This window comes from Copadichromis virginalis, linkage group LG18 (genome assembly GCF_057382275.1).
Source record: "Copadichromis virginalis isolate Kocher_CV1m ecotype Utaka linkage group LG18, C_Virginalis_male_GT1.1, whole genome shotgun sequence".
NCBI lineage: Eukaryota > Metazoa > Chordata > Actinopteri > Cichliformes > Cichlidae > Copadichromis > Copadichromis virginalis.
Window position 1 is genome coordinate 34,573,940 of NC_140635.1, and position 17,467 is coordinate 34,591,406.

The 17,467-nt window shown below is 40.2% G+C and overlaps 1 protein-coding gene across 8 annotated transcripts in view; it reads left to right on the forward strand.

The window, feature by feature from the left end:
* astn1 (astrotactin 1) overlaps nt 1-17,467 on the forward strand; it is a 500,282-nt gene that overhangs the window by 230,205 nt on the left and 252,610 nt on the right. For all 8 annotated transcript variants that reach the window (XM_085439848.1, XM_085439850.1, XM_085439853.1 and 5 more), the window contains one exon: nt 10,877-11,027. In XM_085439848.1, the coding sequence (XP_085295974.1) occupies nt 10,877-11,027 (151 nt within the window). The remainder of the gene's footprint in view (nt 1-10,876; nt 11,028-17,467) is intronic.

Below are 17,467 nucleotides of genomic sequence, written 5' to 3' on the forward strand. Positions count from 1 at the left end.
TAAATGTCATAAATTCCGTTTTCATGGATGCCTGGATGTTAAACTCAATTGTTACACCTGGTAGAGCAGAACGCTGATCATTTTATTAAAGATGAAAGACTTTAGACAGTTTTTCAACTCTCAGTAATGCCATAGTGATCGTTTGATATATGGACCTGCAGCGGAGTTTAGACCCAGACACGGCTAGTGACGTCAGACTGAACAACCGGATACTATCCGCTTCTTCTGGGCTATATTCTCAGCAGCATAAGGAGAATCACGTGATAACAGCTGTCTAAATGACTCGGCTAAAGTTAGTAGCATGCTTGTTGTTTTTGTCTTTGCACTAGGATGATGTCGGCGTAAATGTGCAGTCATATTCGTTGTGTTCCCACTAGTGCTTTCAGGTTAATCTCGTTGAAATGACCTTAACGCCACAACACGGCAAATCTCCGTTAACGAGCTACCGCCGATCGCCCCGTGCATGGGGCTAGACGGCCAACACGTTAACGAGCTAACTGCGCTAACACACTAGTTCACACCAATGTAATTAAGCATTGCATGGCACATCCAACATACTGTTTTACTTTAGTCCATGACTCGCTTACCTTCAGGGTCATACGTCACATGAAAACCAAAATAATTCCAAACGCCAGATCTGAATGAGGGTGGGGGAGGTCCATCTTGCAAGGAGAGCTTAACTTCTGTCTTGCTAGCTTGCCCTGCGCTCTTCCTCCTGACTATGCTGTCTGTGTTGAGCGCTCAGTGGATCTGCGCTCGACAGTGCAGCCTAGGCGGAGTAGTCGAACACAGATTCACTGAGCGCTCAACACAGACAGCATCGTCAGAAGGAAAGTTGATAAAATAAATTACAAATTGAAGGAAACGGTTTCCAGGGCCTAATCCGTGGATCGACTTCCTCCGAGGCGTGGACGTCTATCAGCAGAGAATGTACCTTCACCTATCAGCAGAGAATGTCCCTTAGTCTGTAACACAGTCAAATATATTCTCAAGCAACATTCAAGCATGCCATTCAGCGTGTTAGTACGAGCTCGGGAGCAGCTTGGGAGAACAAGAAAACAGAGACTGCTTCAGGTTGTCTTCCCAAATTGACTCAACTTTATTCACAAGTACAACAGTTTATATAGAGGGTAAAATTCATGAGACAGCAGATTATCAGTTTAAACCAGTACAGACCAAGATAAGGGAGCGTCTTCCTGCCCTTGGGTGAAGAAGCATCCTTTGTGTAGTTTATCAGTTCAGCTACAATTGTGATTATCTCAGCGACATATTTTCAAGGCACGAAATAAAGAGTTCTTTCATTAGTGAATTCTGAAACAAACCATCTGGCCTTCAACAGGCGTCTCCTAAGAGATTAAGAAACTAATGTAGCTGAGGGAGTGATCTCTGTGGTATTTCAACCTTGTACCAGCCTGTGATTCTCACACATCAATTCTTGGGTCAAAGAGAAAAACACTGAAACAAAGGGGCCTTATTGAATGACAGAGTTTTCCTGCATAATGTCACTATAAAACAATATCCAGTAAATGCTACCATGGTACTAAAATACCTAACACAAATGTTGTATTGTTCGATACATATGCGTACCGAACCGAAAGCACTGTATCGAACGGTTCAATATCGATACGAATATCGTTGCACCCCTACTGTCTGAACAAAAATAAGTCCACTGCAGGGTATAACTTGGCATTTAATCACACATTTACTTATAACCGTTTCATTCATGTTAATGGTTCCAATAATTGAGGCTTACATTCAGTTTATATTTCAAAAGCAGGCAGCTGTCTCTATAAATATATGACATGTCCTTTGTGGTGGAATTAAGGCACGACAGGACCACAGATCCATGTTTTGAGCCATCTTTATTTAATATTTGCATCACACCACCACAACCCCACACCAACCCCTGAGTCCCCGTGTTTTAACACGGCGGGCGTGATTGCGGATGTCGTGCAGGTGCGTCCGCACGGCACCGCAGACCACGCCCCACCACGTCCTTGTTCAACGTTACCAGTGTGACTTTTTTGGTTTTTAAATCCAGTGTGTTTGTTACATAACGCAGAACTATTTCAGCAGAAGCTCTTAATAAAATCAGGATAATTAACTGTGTTTTAACCTGTTTGTTTTGCTTTTCTGGTGAGAATTTAAACAAGGTAAGCCATTCCAATGACTTAATAAAGCGATGGTGTTCTGACCGTAACATCACTTACGTCAGATAACCGTTTTAATTGTCTGTCGTCTGTCGTTCTAATTAGATAAGTGTGTTTGGATCCATTGTCAGTGCCAATTAAAAGATTATAATCTGATCTGAATCTGGAAAACTGTAATCCAACAGAAAAGCTGAAACTTTTAGGACTTCCTTCCCATCAAACACCACCTTGTTTTACAGAGAGAGATCTCGTGATCGTATTGTTCCATGTTTAATGCCTGGAGGGGATGACTCCTTTTTAATGTTGAGCACCAGAAACATTGCACATGGGATGTAATGAAACATGTAAAAGAGTTTAGGGAAAGTCATGAGTCTTACAAGTGTATCATTTGATGTGTTAGTTTTTGAGACCATCATTTTATTCCCCGATGAAAAACCTAAACAAATTGCATGTTTCGTTAATTAATTGAGAATTTTTCTTTAAAATAGTCTCCGCATGAAAGCTCGTAGCATGTTCCACTGTTGTACAACAAAATTGTGTAATACTGAAACCGTTTCCTGAAATAAAAAAGCCTTTAACATTTCTCCTGTGCTATCCTCACCCTAAATTCAGTTTGGCAGACATAGTTGGGCGAAAGCATTTCAGATAGTTGTAATCAGATCGTTCTTTCTTTAATCTAAATGTTTGTCCTGTCTGCATTAAATTGGTTTTGACATCCAAACGCCCAAATATTTCCTCCCAAATGGACATTATGATGATCATTCTTTCCAGCGCTTTGATACTTTGGGATATAATGAATGTTGTAGTAGCCTCAAAGACTCACCAACAAAGCTTTGAACCTTTTTTTCTTTTCTTGTGGGATGTTTAATGGTAAACACAGTAGTGTCACCCACAGTTTTTGGGTGTGATTTGACTTTAATTAGGGTTCTAAAATATCCTAGCATTCGAACTTGCAGTTAGTTTCATCATCTGCTGAAGCTCTCTTCAATAGGTTCCCTCTGAATAAATGACAATAAAGCAGTGGGCAATTATAATGGAAAAATTGGTTTGTAAGATAACATTAAGTTGAGTGTGAAAGGGAAGGAAACTCGCTTCCTTTTCTACCAGGGAATTTAGAGGGGAGTTAGGGAAGTTGAAAACTAAATATTTCTTTTAGTTCCACAGAAGTCATCAATTTCCCTGCTAAGCCAAGGTTCATGGCAAGGCTATTACACCAGTTCTTCTTTATCACCGGCAGCACTATTCCTCTGAAAAAATAGCTACTGATTTAGATTCTGTGAGGAAAAGCAGCAGTCCACTCTGCTTTGTTCTTCATCCTCAACCATCTCAAGTAGTTACACTTGTGCCCCTCTACTGGATGATCTGCTCATTGACCTTGCAAGAGGTTTACCGGCAAAAATAATAAATAAATAAATAAATCGTAGTTACTCCGAGTGCTCTGAGCAAGGTTAAAGCAATGAATTCATGGTGTGTCTTATCTCACAAGTCTGCTATTTTGCATAACAACTGTGCTGTAAAAACTCATTGCTTTTCTCATGATGATTACACAGAATGAATTAAACATGCAGGTGTTTGTTAATTCATGAAAGAAGATATCTCTTTATGAGAAAAATGAGAGCAGAGTGTCAGAACATGTCTCGCAAAGCAGACTGTTGAAGCACTGCTCTGACAGTTCCTCGTTTTCCTGCCAGACTGAAATGTGATCTAAAGAAATGTGATAACCTAATCAGTTATAATGAGAGTGAATGGAACATTCCTGACATCGAGGCATCGCTAATTGGATGTTGAAGTGTTAGTTTGTTTGAAGTTAGCATTTCGTGCGCTTTTTAAAACAGTATTGATTCTTCAGAAGGATATTATAATAAATCCTTTAATTAAACAAACAGTCTCACTAAGATTGGGAACAATGTCCAAACAAAGCAAAGAAAAATACAGACAGGCACATTATACAGTACATGTTCAATAATCAGAGGTGGTAAAAGTACAGACATTTTTTAATTAAGTAGAAGTACAAATACCTGTTTTTAAAAATACTCCAAGTGAAGTTGAAGTACTAAATCTACTTCTTTATGCAAGTAAAAGTAAAAAAAACTACAGGCTTAGTTTTGTATCACAGTATGAAATTACATAATTTATCAAAACACATCTTGTGGAAATTCAGTATGTGATTATAAATGACAACAGTAGAAGTAAGCTTTAAATTTGCAGTTTATTGAGCGTCCTTTACCTTTTAATCTAACCTCTCTTCTTCCTTCTGTCCTCTCTGCCTCACGTCTTTCTCCATCTCTGAGTAAAGTTCTCACTGTGTCCAGCAGCTGGACCTTTAGCCGACCACACATGGCGCAAAAATAGTTTGTGTGCTGATGTTTGTTGGGCGAATAGAAACGTTGCATTTCTATATACCTGCCAATTTAAAAAGTGTCACTCTGTTTTATACTCACTCCTTTTCAGTCACAATAGCTAGATGCTGAAGTACCGCGACACATGCACTCCTACTGTAACCTCCGAGTAGAAACGCGAGAAACCTAAAGTAACGAGCCTGTTTTAAAAATGTGAAGTTTCATTGTTTATGTGGCTTGGTTGATTTATCGATAGCAAAGACATTTTTCAGTTCAGTATGAACAAAAATGTCCACACTTACATAATAATTAATTTAATTATATGTAAATGTATTATGTTATGTAAAAGAGTGTAGTGAAAATACAATTGAATTCATTTGTATGCATTCAGTTTATACCAATTACATATTTCAGCTGCATTTTACTTTGTTTATTTCTTCATGTTTATTAAAAGTGAAGAATTTATTTATTTATTGTGCAGTTAGTGTTAAAAAAGTCCTCCAACCTTACATTGCAGACGCTGTCTTTAATGTAATCAAAGAGCAGAGGTAAGCAAGGAATCTGTAGAGGAGAGCTTTCTAAATTTGTATCATGTTCTGTGTTCAGGACGATTTCACTTTTTCATATAATGGTGAGTAAGAAAGAAACACCTGTGGTAAGCTCTTATGAGTCAAGAGGCTTCATTATGGTCGTATTGTAAAGATATGACTATAATGAAGCTTAGTCAAAACTGTGGATTGTACAGTGATCGTACAACTAATGAATGAGAAACAGGATCTGTTTCTATACAAACATCCAATGTGTGTCTTTCATTTTCTTCATAGGTGTTAGGGTTAGGTGGTAAGTGAATATGGACCATATGATGGTTTTTGTGAAGCTGTTAATACAATGCACATAGTTTTGGACTTGTGATTGTCTTAGAACCATTTAAAGGACTGCTCATCTACTAAAATGTCATTATCCACTGAATCATATGAGGTCTATGAAAAGTACAGTGCATTACTGGTAATTATGGAGAGCTGCAGTAATATAATTAAGCATATATGCTACAGCTCTGCTGGGAAAATATCTAAATTCTGACTGCTCTGGTTGTAAAATGTTATTTGATCCCAAATACAGTTTTAGATAATAATTTATTAGGGATTTTTGCTAGGTAAGGCCATTTTAAAAGGGATGGTAATTATTTAAGTCACTAGGATCGCCACCTCTGTGGAAGGGAACGCTAGATTAGATCGTCCTCACCCTAAAAAAATGTCCAGTTGTCCTTACAGCTTATCGATGTGGAATATTTGGTGCAGAACAAGCTGCCAGTCATATAAAAGATTGCTGACAGATCATTGACAGATGATATACCTATGGTGGGATGCCTGGGGAATGGAAGTGTACTGGTACTGATTTTCCAGAACAAGGCTGATATGCACAGTTGTAGTAACTAGAGAGGAATAAGTGAGCCACACCATGAGGCTTTGGGAAAGAGATGAAGCTGGGTTAAGAAGCAGGAGTATGGCTTCATGCTGAGGAAGAGGAGCTTTGCTGGAGAAGTACAGAGAAGGTCAGAAGCTACACTGTGTCTTTGTGGAGCCAGAGAAAGCATATGATAAGGTGCCAAGAGAGGAACTGTAGGACTGCATGAGGAAGTCAGGAGGAGCGATGAAGTATGTGAAGGTGGAGGACAATAACACAGCGATGAGGGGTGTGGTATGAGAGACAAAGGTTTCAAGCTGGCTGTGGGATTACATCAGGGTACAGCTCTGAACCACACCGTAAAAAAAAAATCCTAAAGAAACAGTAATATCCCGGCAGCTGGGGCGCCAGAATAATACCAGAAAATAGCTTTCACATGAAATACAGTTATTTTCAGTAATGACAATACAGTTTGTTGCCCTACTTTTACATGGGATTTTGCCTTTTTCAAGTGCTTTTAACTCATTCACTGCAATTGACGTCTATAGCCGTCAATTGCAGTGAATGAGTCAATGGGTTTAACTCATTCACTGCCAATGGCTGGCAGTGAATGAGTTAAACATTAAATTAGGAACATTTTAATGTGATTAAACAATGAAATTACCTATAAACAAGGTCAATGAATGCGGCAATATGAATAATAATACTTAAATGTACAGAAATATACAGTTAACAGTTGGTTTAAATAATAATGGATTGCATTCATGCAGCGCTTTTTGAGACCCTCAAAGCGCTTTACAATTCCCCTCTGGCCATCACCAGCAGGTGAAGTGTCTTGCCCAAGGACACAACGACCGAGAGTGTCTGAGCCGGGGCTCGAACCGGCAACCTTCTGATTACAATGCGAACCGCCAACTCTTGAGCCACGATCGCCCTAAATAACATTAATAATAATAATTATGTGATGTAAAAAAAGTTTATAAGAATCATTTCATATATTTTTCCATAGCATAACATTTGAATTCAACAGTTCAATCTTTCAAATAGAGCAGTAGAGAGTAGTGAAGAAGAGAGGGCAGACAGGGTGGAGTAGGTGAGAGGAGGGTCAGGGGTGATTTATGACAGAACAAACAGATTTACAGCAAAGGATGCTGAATGCTTGCTATCATGTATGACTTGGGGAAGGTGGTGGTTATAACAAAAAGACTGGAGGTGGCGATGCAGAGGGTCAGTGTGATGGAAGACGATGCTGGGGAAAGGGTGAGAAGGAGGCAACCCATAAAGGGAGCAGCCAGAAGAAGAAGATGGATGGTTATTGCAGCATGGTTAGTGATGTGAGCTCTGGCAATGAAAAAGGTACTATAACAGAGTTTTATTATTTAAAACAAAGTTCGGTTAAAAAAATCCTCATTAAAATCTTTAAATTCCTTTCCTTTATGAAATATCGTTGCTCTGGAAACTGCCTTTCTTACACATTTTGTTGGGCAGTAGCTCCTCATATCTTGAGGAAAAATTGGAGTAGTATTCAATTCAATGTTATTTGTACAGCACCAAATCACAACAACAGTTGCCTCAAGGTGCTTTATATTGTAAGGTAGCCTACCCTAACCCAGGCTCCGGGAGGGGCGGGGCCATCTGCTGCGACCAGTTGGCATGAGAGAAGGAAGACAGGATAAAGACATGCTGTGGAAGAGATCCAAAGATTACTAACAAGTATGATTCAATGCAGAGAGGCCTATTAAACATATTCAGTCAATGCATCATGGGAATCCCTCAGCAGTCCAGTTATGCTATTACAGCATAACTAAGGGAGGATTCAGGGTCACCTGGTCCAGCCCTAACTATATGCTTTAGCAAAAAGGAAAGTTTGAAGCCTAATCTTGAAAGTAGAGATAGTGTCTGTCTCCTGAATCCAAACTGGAAGCTGGTTCCACAGAAGAGGGGCCTGAAAACTGAAGGCTCTGCTTCCCATTCTACTTTTAAATACTCTAGGAACAACAAGTAGGCCTGCAGAGCGAGAGCGGAGCGCTCTAATAGGGTGATATGGTACTACAAGGTCATTAAAACAAGAGTAGTAGACACTTAAATGCAATATTTCTTTAAAAGTTAGGCATAGTAGGTTTGTACTGTTTAGTCATGTTGGACTAGAGCTCAGTTGCTCAATTGATGCAAAGTTTGTGTAGTGCATCCAAGCTGTCAGAGAACCAGTCTAAGTTTAAGTCACGCAAAAAACCAACCTCAGAGATAACATGTGATGGAATTCATTTGGCAGCTGTTTCCAGGAAGCGTCCTAGAAAAGTGGCAGTTTGGCATTGTTATAAATTCAGTTCAGTCCTGAGCCAAAGTAACTTTATACATGTGTATGAAAGTAACTTTACCATTCATTAAAGAAAGTTAATTTAGAGTTGTAAAAACGCAGAACAGATGGCAGACAACCCAGCACTCACCCCCATCATCACTAAGTGCTTAGAGCAGCTGGTCCTAGCACACTTCAAATCCTGTCTCCCCCCCACCCTGGACCCCCACCAATTCGCATACCGCCAGAACAGGAGCACAGAGGATGCAGTCTCCATCGCACTGCACTCTGTCCTCTCACACCTGGACAACAACAACACCTACGCCAGAATGCTGTTTATAGACTTCAGTTCAGCATTCAATACAATCCACCCCTCACAGCTCATCAGGAAACTGACAGACCTGGGCATCAGCTCCCTCATCTGCAAATGGTTACTGGACTTCCTGACCAACCGCCCCCAACATGTCCGGCTGGATAACCGCTGCTCATCTACAATCACGATGAACACCGGTGTACCACAAGGCTGTGTGATGAGCCCTTTCCTCTACTCCCTCTTCACCCACGACTGCAGACCTGCTGATGGTTCCAACACCATCATTAAGTTTGCAGATGACACCACGGTGATTGGCCTCATCAGTGACAACGATGAGGGAGGGAGGAGGTGGATCGTCTGGCTGAGTGGTGCGACACAAACATCCTGCTGCTCAACACTGAGAAGACCAAGGAGCTCATCGTGGACTACAGGAGGAATGCTGACCCACATCCACCCATCCACATTAAGGGGACGGCTGTGGAGCGTGTGAGCAGCTTCAAGTTCCTGGGAGTCCACATCTCCGAGGATCTCACCTGGACGACCAACTGCTCCAAGCTGGTCAAGAAGGCTCACCAGCGCCTCTTCTTCTTGAGGACTCTGAGGAAGAACCACCTGTCCTCAGACATCCTGGTGAACTTCTATCGCTGCACCATCGAGAGCATCCTGACCAACTGTATAACAGTCTGGTACGGGAACTGCTCTGCCTCGGACGGCGTTGCAGAGGGTCGTGAAAACTGCCCAGCGCATCGCCGGAGCACCACTTCCTGCCATAAAAGACATCTACAGGAAGCGGTGTCACCCATCACATGGACTCTTCACCCTCCTGCCCTCTGGGAGGCGCTACAGGAGCCTCCGGACTAAGACCACCAGGTACCGGAACAGCTTCTTCCCCACAGCTGTCAGACTCCTGAACTCTGCCTCCTGACATCTGACCCACGTTAAACTCATAGACTGAACATACACACACACACAATGGACAACTGTACCCTCAAACACACAATAATAACATGGACTGAACCACCACTCACAACCACCAGCACTTTATATAGCCTCTGTAGGAATTATATCTCACTTATCTTAACTGCACTACTGTATAGCTCTGTGTAAATAATCATTCTGTACATTCGATAATTTTTAATCCTACAACTGTTTACAACTTGCATAGTTCCCATTTCTGTATAGCTGTATATCCCAGATTCTGTAAAGTTCTTTATTTCATATTCTGTATAGTTTTTCATATTTATATCCTGTTCATAGCCTGTACATAGCTTGTACTCACTACAGCCTGTACATACTTATAGTTATAGAATATTCACAACATACTTCATACCGTGTACATTATAACATACCATAATAGACCCATTTCTGTAATATACTTACATATCTATATTATTGCTAATATATATTGTAATATATCTATATCACTAAGGCTACGTTCACACTGCAGGTCTTAATGCTCAATTCCGATTTTTTTTGTCTGCTCGTTCACACTACAAATAAAATGCGACAGCAAACGAGCTCTAGTGTGAACGCTCAAAGCGGCCCGCATGCGCAAAAGAAGACGTCATACACAACGCGCTCTGTTTAGACCCAGAGCAAACAGTATTGTTTGACTGATGGCCTTAATGTAAAGACTTCGGACTTCATGTTTCCCGATTTTTGCTTTAAGTTATTTTGTTATTTACATAATAATGTAGATAACCTAATAATGATCCTTATTGCTGTTTTAGAGGAGCGCTGCTTCAAAGGATAGTTGCAGATTTCTGTCAGAACCTGCAGGTTATGCAGTACAAATAAAATGTTAACGTTTCTCCAACGTTGTCTTCCCAGCAGTTTCACCGGATGGCCAGGAAGCGTTCACGATGTCTTCTCTGGCGCTGATAATTGGCGTCTGTCTTGTGTCAGTGACGTAAAAGACGGATTTAATGCGACTTGACCATTCACACAGCAGTCGCTTTCTGAGACATCGGATATGTATCGGATTCAGTACCACATACGAAAGTGACCCAGATCGGATTTGAAAATATCGGATTTGTGCTGTTCACACTGTCATACCATGATCGGATATGGGTCGCATAGGGTCCAAAAAATCGGAATTGATGCGCTTTCGCCTGCAGTGTGAACGTAGCCTAAAGCACTTCTGGATGGATGCAAACTGCATTTCGTTGCCCTGTACCTGCATGTGGAATGACAATAAAGTTGAATTCTATTCTATTCTATTCTATTCTAAAGGTTGTGCCAGGAAATGCATCCAGTATAAAAAATTTCACTTTCAGGGGGATGAAAAAGAAGTCATGAAATATACTTTTTGAAAGCCCCACAGATACACCTGGCTGAAGGTAATTACTTTTGTGTATTGCTTTTGTATTTGCAGAGAGGAGTTGATGATCAGTTCATCGTTTGACTCTTTGGAGGTTCTCCTGGACTCTTTTGGACCTGTCAGAGACTGCACCAAAGACAACGGTGGCTGCAGTCGCAATTTCCGCTGTATATCAGACCGCAAGCTTGATTCCACTGGATGTGTGGTGAGTCCTTTTTTTCTGTTATAAAACTGCCTGCAGTACCTCAGGTTTTGCTGAAAATCTAATCAAAAGTATTACTGGGCACCATACAGCCTTCATATAACTTTTTATGACTGATATGAGAGCATAGTTAGTACGGTCAGCAGATCCAAACAGTCGGGCTTTTTCGACTTGTGGTCACCTGGGATTTTTTTACTAGTTAATATTCCAACTTAACTTTGTGTGTGTAGTCTAAGTATAAACACAACTGCATGCCACAATGACCCACAAGGACAAATAGCAGATCGGCAGTCTCAGCAGATTGGTACTCTCTAATGCTTCTGAGTAGACACTTTGACTTTGCCTCTTGTCTCATATGCCTCTTAGCCTGACAACACATTCATTAACTCCAGGTGGTGCTTAGCAACCAGGAAATGTAGCAGCCAGGTTTGTTTTGTTCTCCATCTGTTGGGGGTTTCAGCAATAGCATTCTTGTTATTTGCAGAATCTTAGCACTGGCTGCTAGTGTTTTGCTTCTGCTAAATCCCCCACTTCTATTGATAAGCTGTCAGGCACCATCAGTCCTAACAATTTAATTTCTTTTCAAGTACTTTGATACACTTGAGTAGAGCCTTTGAGGTGGGTTTGGAAGATGCTATTTATGCAATCCAGTATTCTTCTTGCCTGTAATGCATCTCAACGAGAGGCAGAAGAGTTTGTGAGAGTTTTTTAAATGGGAAAATGCTTTTTATATAGAGGCAAGCATTTCCAGCCAATTATATACAGTATGCATGATAAACAGTTGCTCAGACAAGTAAATATTATTCAGGCATTATGGAAAACACATGCAGGAGTACATTTATTGACTTTCCTCATTTGGTTTAAATCATTAAGTTTGAGACTGCAGGCTAAAATTGCACGAGCTTCAAAAATGTGGAAGGAATATCGAAACCAGATCAATCAGTCTGTCTCAGGAGCTAATATATCTTATCCATAATGTTATTGTCTATTAGTCTCTTTTTAAGCTGAGAAATGTGCTATTTAAAATGTTAATTCAGTTAAAGTGGAGGAGTTCAAGTGTCTTGGGGTTTTGTTTATGAATGAGGGGAAAAGAAGAGTGGGAATTTCATCAGATGGATCGGTGGAACATCTGCAGTGTTCTGGAGGTTGTATCCGTCTGAGTGTAAGCAAAGGTTTTGATTTTCTGGTCAATCTGCATTCTTACTGCACCTATGGCCACAAGCTGTGGGTAGCGAATGAAAGAATGGGATACTAGTCATGGAAATAAGCCTCCTCCGAAGGGCTAGAGCCACTAGTCCACATAGAAAGGAGCCAGTTGGAAATACTTCTCCTGCACGCCTCTGAAATTAGTTGTTCTCGGGCATGGTCAGCTGTGCCTTGCTGCAAACACAGGACATGTTAGTGCACATCATAGTTCAATGCGTAATGCACTGTAAGCAATATACCCTGACTTTTTATTCTTTTGTTGTTGGAAGACTCTTTTAGCTGTCATACTTTCTAACCCTGAATGAGTGCAACTAAATATTTGCCACTGCTTGCACTGAGGTTTGCATTAGCATAAATGCTAATATTGAGGACGGTCAGCTAAACAAAACAAGCTTCCTGTTCTACACTGCAAACAAAACTTAAAAGTGTGTTGATTTTTTTAAATGTTTATTCAAACATTTTTTTACATTGTGACGTTGTTCAAGCTTATTTAGCTGGAGAAATCTGTCACACGTAAAGTATTTATTGTATGTATTGTGCTGTTCACCACCAGAAACGATAAACACTGTGAAAGAAGACCTGTAAGTAGCACCAGCATTGCACTGAAATGTAAGAAAGGGAGATATCTAATTTCCATCATGCACCAAGAGATGACTGAATGGATATTTTGGGTCAGAGTCATGTGGGTATTTTATTATGTGTTGTGTAGATAAGATTTTTTTCATGCTGGTCTCTCATGTGGGAAAGCACAAAAAGGAATATCAATATTTGGTTGTGACAACCTTCCTTTAGACATTACCGGATGATGTTAAACTAAAACTCGTGTTCTAGAAGACTGCTTTATGTTGCAGTGTGTTACAAATCCTTGACAAAAGCATCAGGAAAAAACCCAAATTTCTTCTTGATGAAATTAGTGTCAGGTGGATCCAAAGAAAAACTCTTAAAATATTCGTTTCCATGGAACTCCTTTTTCAAGTCTATTAATTATTTACCCTTCTCTGTATTTTCATCCCTGTGAGGATGTTCTACTGTAAATTTCTTTTAGAACTGAAAAAAGAACATAGATGTACTTGCAATGCATAATATGCACTGTGACACTGGTCTATAATTGTTCCTTTTTTCCATATATAAAATGTTCAGTGTGCTGCAACAAGAGGCTGCTAGCTAGATGTGACTGATAGACACGTATGTAGAGAACTGTAGTTAGACCAAAAATAAATAATCACTGCAGGGCTGAAAGATTGACAGGTGGGATGCATTATCTGTTCAATCTGTTTTCACACCCTTTTTCCTGTCTAATTAATACTAATACCACCTGTTTTCCAACATTTCCTTTCTAATGTTTGCATAAGCCAGACCTTCCCAAAGTGTGGGGCCCGCCCCCTAAGGGGGGTGCAGAGCCATTGCAGGGGGGGGCGCGGGATGAAAAGGGGGGAAAGAAAACAAAACGCTTGGACACTGCTAGCACGGGGCACCCACACAAACGCAAAGCAGGAGATGAAGCATCGCTGAATATGTTTCCAAACCAACTTCATTCTGAGCCAAAGACGAGAAAATATGGTGAAGCAAATCTGCCCTTTGGCTTCACCTGCACAGGTGCCGAGGTAGGTCTCCCTGCAGGGTTGGCTTTCCCTTCGTCGGGAGCAGCGCTGGGCTGTTTAAATCACGGACAAACAGTATCCCACATTCTTGATTTTTAGTTCACAAACACATCTCATAATGACTAACTACTCCTGACATTTTGGAGATGTAAAACTTTTTTTCTTGTAAAACAAAGGGGGGCCCAGCAAAAAAAGTTTGGGAACCACTGGCATAAGCTCTCAGGAGTTGGAATGTTGGCAGTTGGTATCTCTTCTACTTTAGCTGCTTCACTCTGCAGTCTTTGATCTCTTATGCTTTAAAGGTTTCTTATTCTTTTTGAATGACACATGCCGTCATTGTCCCATTTTTTTTAACAACCACCTATTATTACAAGCAAAGCCACTGATATTCCGATACAGTATACCGCACAGGCACACATTCCTCTCCTGTCCATCACCATACAGGACCACTGTCAGCTCCCATTGCATATATTACTGTGATTTTTAGTAGTTGTCTTGTGACTGCTGAGCTAATAAACAAGCCTTTCATCTGTCTAATGAGGGTGGTAAACTGGCTGGGCCCTAGCGTTCTGATTCCACATTAATCAATTAACGCCTTGTCTCAGTCCACACTGCCAGAAGCTGCCCTGTGTGCATTTAATATATTTTCTTTCGAGAGAGTCAAGTGATGCTGGCGGTCTGTGCTGACTGACCTCCTCCATCTAGCTGATATATTGCTCTCCTGAGGAGAGGCAGCATGCGGCACCTGTGGAAGTGAAAGCGTAATAATCACAAGATGATTGTGAGATTAATTAGCTTCTTCTTGTCACTTGTCTCCTCTGCAAAATGTTGGAAAACAAGGATGTTGTTGACAGAACAGATTGCCACCAAGATGGAATGACTAGAATAGCTGGGCACCATCCAAACAGCCCGTGTAGTGAGTTTTGTAGCTTGATACATAAACCTGCAGTACACAGGACATGCCAGTCATTGCTGCTGCTTACTTCTGTGTGTTTTGGTGTAGAGCTACTTTATAGAACCACCTTAGGCGTTTTGTGCACACAGTATAAGACAAGACTTAACTGGGACTGTTTGTGGTGTGTGACCGGGACAATGTTTATATCGGGGATGCAAAGAGAGTATGGAAAACAAAAGGGTCATCAGCACTGACTCTGAATCACATCTACAGACAGAGCTTCATAAAGTTCTGTCTTTAGACTAACAGCCAAAACTTCGTAGCTCTAACTTTTATATATTTTCTCAATACAAGTACAGAAAATGTGGGTAAAGTGTGTAGTAGTTTAATAAGACTGACAAGTGTGAATAATTATAAAAGAACAGAAAATTAGAAAAGAAATAACAAATAAAACCCTCAAATGTATCAAACTGTACTAATTTATAAAACTAGATACTAAAAAAGTAAACTGAAGTAACAATAGTTTCAAATTATTTTAGCAAATCCTTTGTCAAATACTCCAGGATTGTGGTATCTATAAAATCAATATGCTGATTATTTATTGTTTATATTATAACAGTCCAGATTTTTAATGTTAACAGACAACATGCTTATGAAGTAAAGCAGATGTTGTGTACAAAGTAGAAACAAGCAGGTCAATCAGATATTGTTTTTAGTGACTGTAGGTTGTGATGTAACTTATGTAGCATCCATCCATCGTAAGTGTTCTCTGTGGATGGATGTTCTTCCACCATCTAACTATGTCTCCAGTTAAAGCAACAGAACTCTACAGGAACAGAGGAAATGACTTCCTCCTTGTCACATGATGCTTTGGCAGAATTTCTTTGAGTCACACAGCTTCCACGGCCTCACTGAACTCCTCCCACATCTGAGATTTTATTTCAGCTGCTGCCAGCGCTGTGCATGTTTGGCCTCCTGATACCTGTCAACTACCTTCAGAGTCCCAGAAGCCACACGCATTTATCACTGTAAAGATAAACAATGGCAGTAGCTAGACCAGTGTTTCGACACACCACCAAACAAAAAGTTTCCCCGGCGCACCAGGTATAGCTCAGTTTGTCCCAGTATACCTTTTTTTGCTTTCTTCTGACCACTACTCAGGCTGGGCCTTCATCATCATCTTCATCTTTTCTCCAGGACCCAGGTCAGACTGACTACTTTTTCTTTTCAAATATTTATCTATTTATATTGCGTCGTCTCACTCACAGCATAACTATTATGTAATTCTTCTTCGTCTTCTTCTGTTTTACTAGCAGTTAGCAACCCATTTTATTAGAGCAGGTAGTTGTACTGCCCTCTAGTGGTAGAGAATGTAAATGTTCTGCCCATTACTCACGCCGGGCGCTTAGAGTACTAATCAGGTGGAATCTTCCACGACACACCTGATCATTTCTCACGGCACACCTATGTGCCATGGCACAGTGGTTGGGAAACACTAAGCTAGACAACTGAGTGTGTGTTCATATAAATAGGATAAGAGGAATTAAGGTGGTTCTGAAGACAAAAGAGTTGGGGTCGAGCTTATTACTATTGAGGTGTTCCTAACAAAGTGTCCAGTAATAATAATTAGGTCAGTAATATTATATTAGTATGTTGTATATTCCCCATTATGATATGAATATGTAATTCCCATAAGGAAAATAGAACGTCTGTACTCTCGTATGTATTTTGACTCCTTGCTCATAGATATTAGTAAACTGAATAATATTTTTAATATATGCAGTCTTTCCCTTTGATGAGGGTACAATACTATGCTCTCAACTTAATAGTTTTAAATGAATCTGAAAGAGACACCACTTTTTTTTGATGCTTTTCAGTTTATAATGATATAACCTAATTCAACGTTGAACCATTGGTCAACTGAAGGTATAAACAATCAAAACAACAAAGATGTAATAGCTTTACATCTCAATAACTGTTGGTTTATCTCCACAAACTACAGTCTATAAGGCCAAACAGTTCTACAGACATGCGCTCACCACAGCACAAATCACCTCTAAAAAGGCTTCATGTGACAAAGAACTAACCCCCTTTGCTCCTCTTCATTAAATCTGGCCAGCCTCAGACTATATACTTGAAACTCATCCAAAATATGTACAGTATACTGTACAAAATATGTACAATACCGCATAAGACCAACAAATACACGGCTTGCAGCCAGGTGCCCTTTAATAATATTTCTGAACGGCACCATACTGTATGGAACTGGCTAAAGTACTTCTTCTCTCCTGTATTGGTGTTATTCCCTTTAGGCAGCAAAAAACAATCTTGACTCAGATCACATTTTGGGACACTAAGCAGTGCTGAGTGGAGTCAATACCTGGCAGAGATGTAGGTAGACCTCAGCCCTGAGGAGGAATAGGAGCACATTAGATTGTCACTTCTGATGTTTTCTCTCCTCGGGTCACTGGACTTCTGTGTTTATGTGTTTGAAATTAGAAGTTTAATAAAAGGAAGCGCTCATCTACTGCGTTTTGTATGTGATGTTCAGTATTAACTTTATTTGAAAATAATACATTATTTGTTAGATGAAGATGAAGGTGGAAAGATTAATGGCACAAACATAAATGAATCTACTGTCGCATTAATAATAATAAAAAAATATATAATTGTAATAGTAGAAATACACATCCTGAACCAGAATCACAAGTTGAATGTGACAGTTTTAATATGATGTAAAA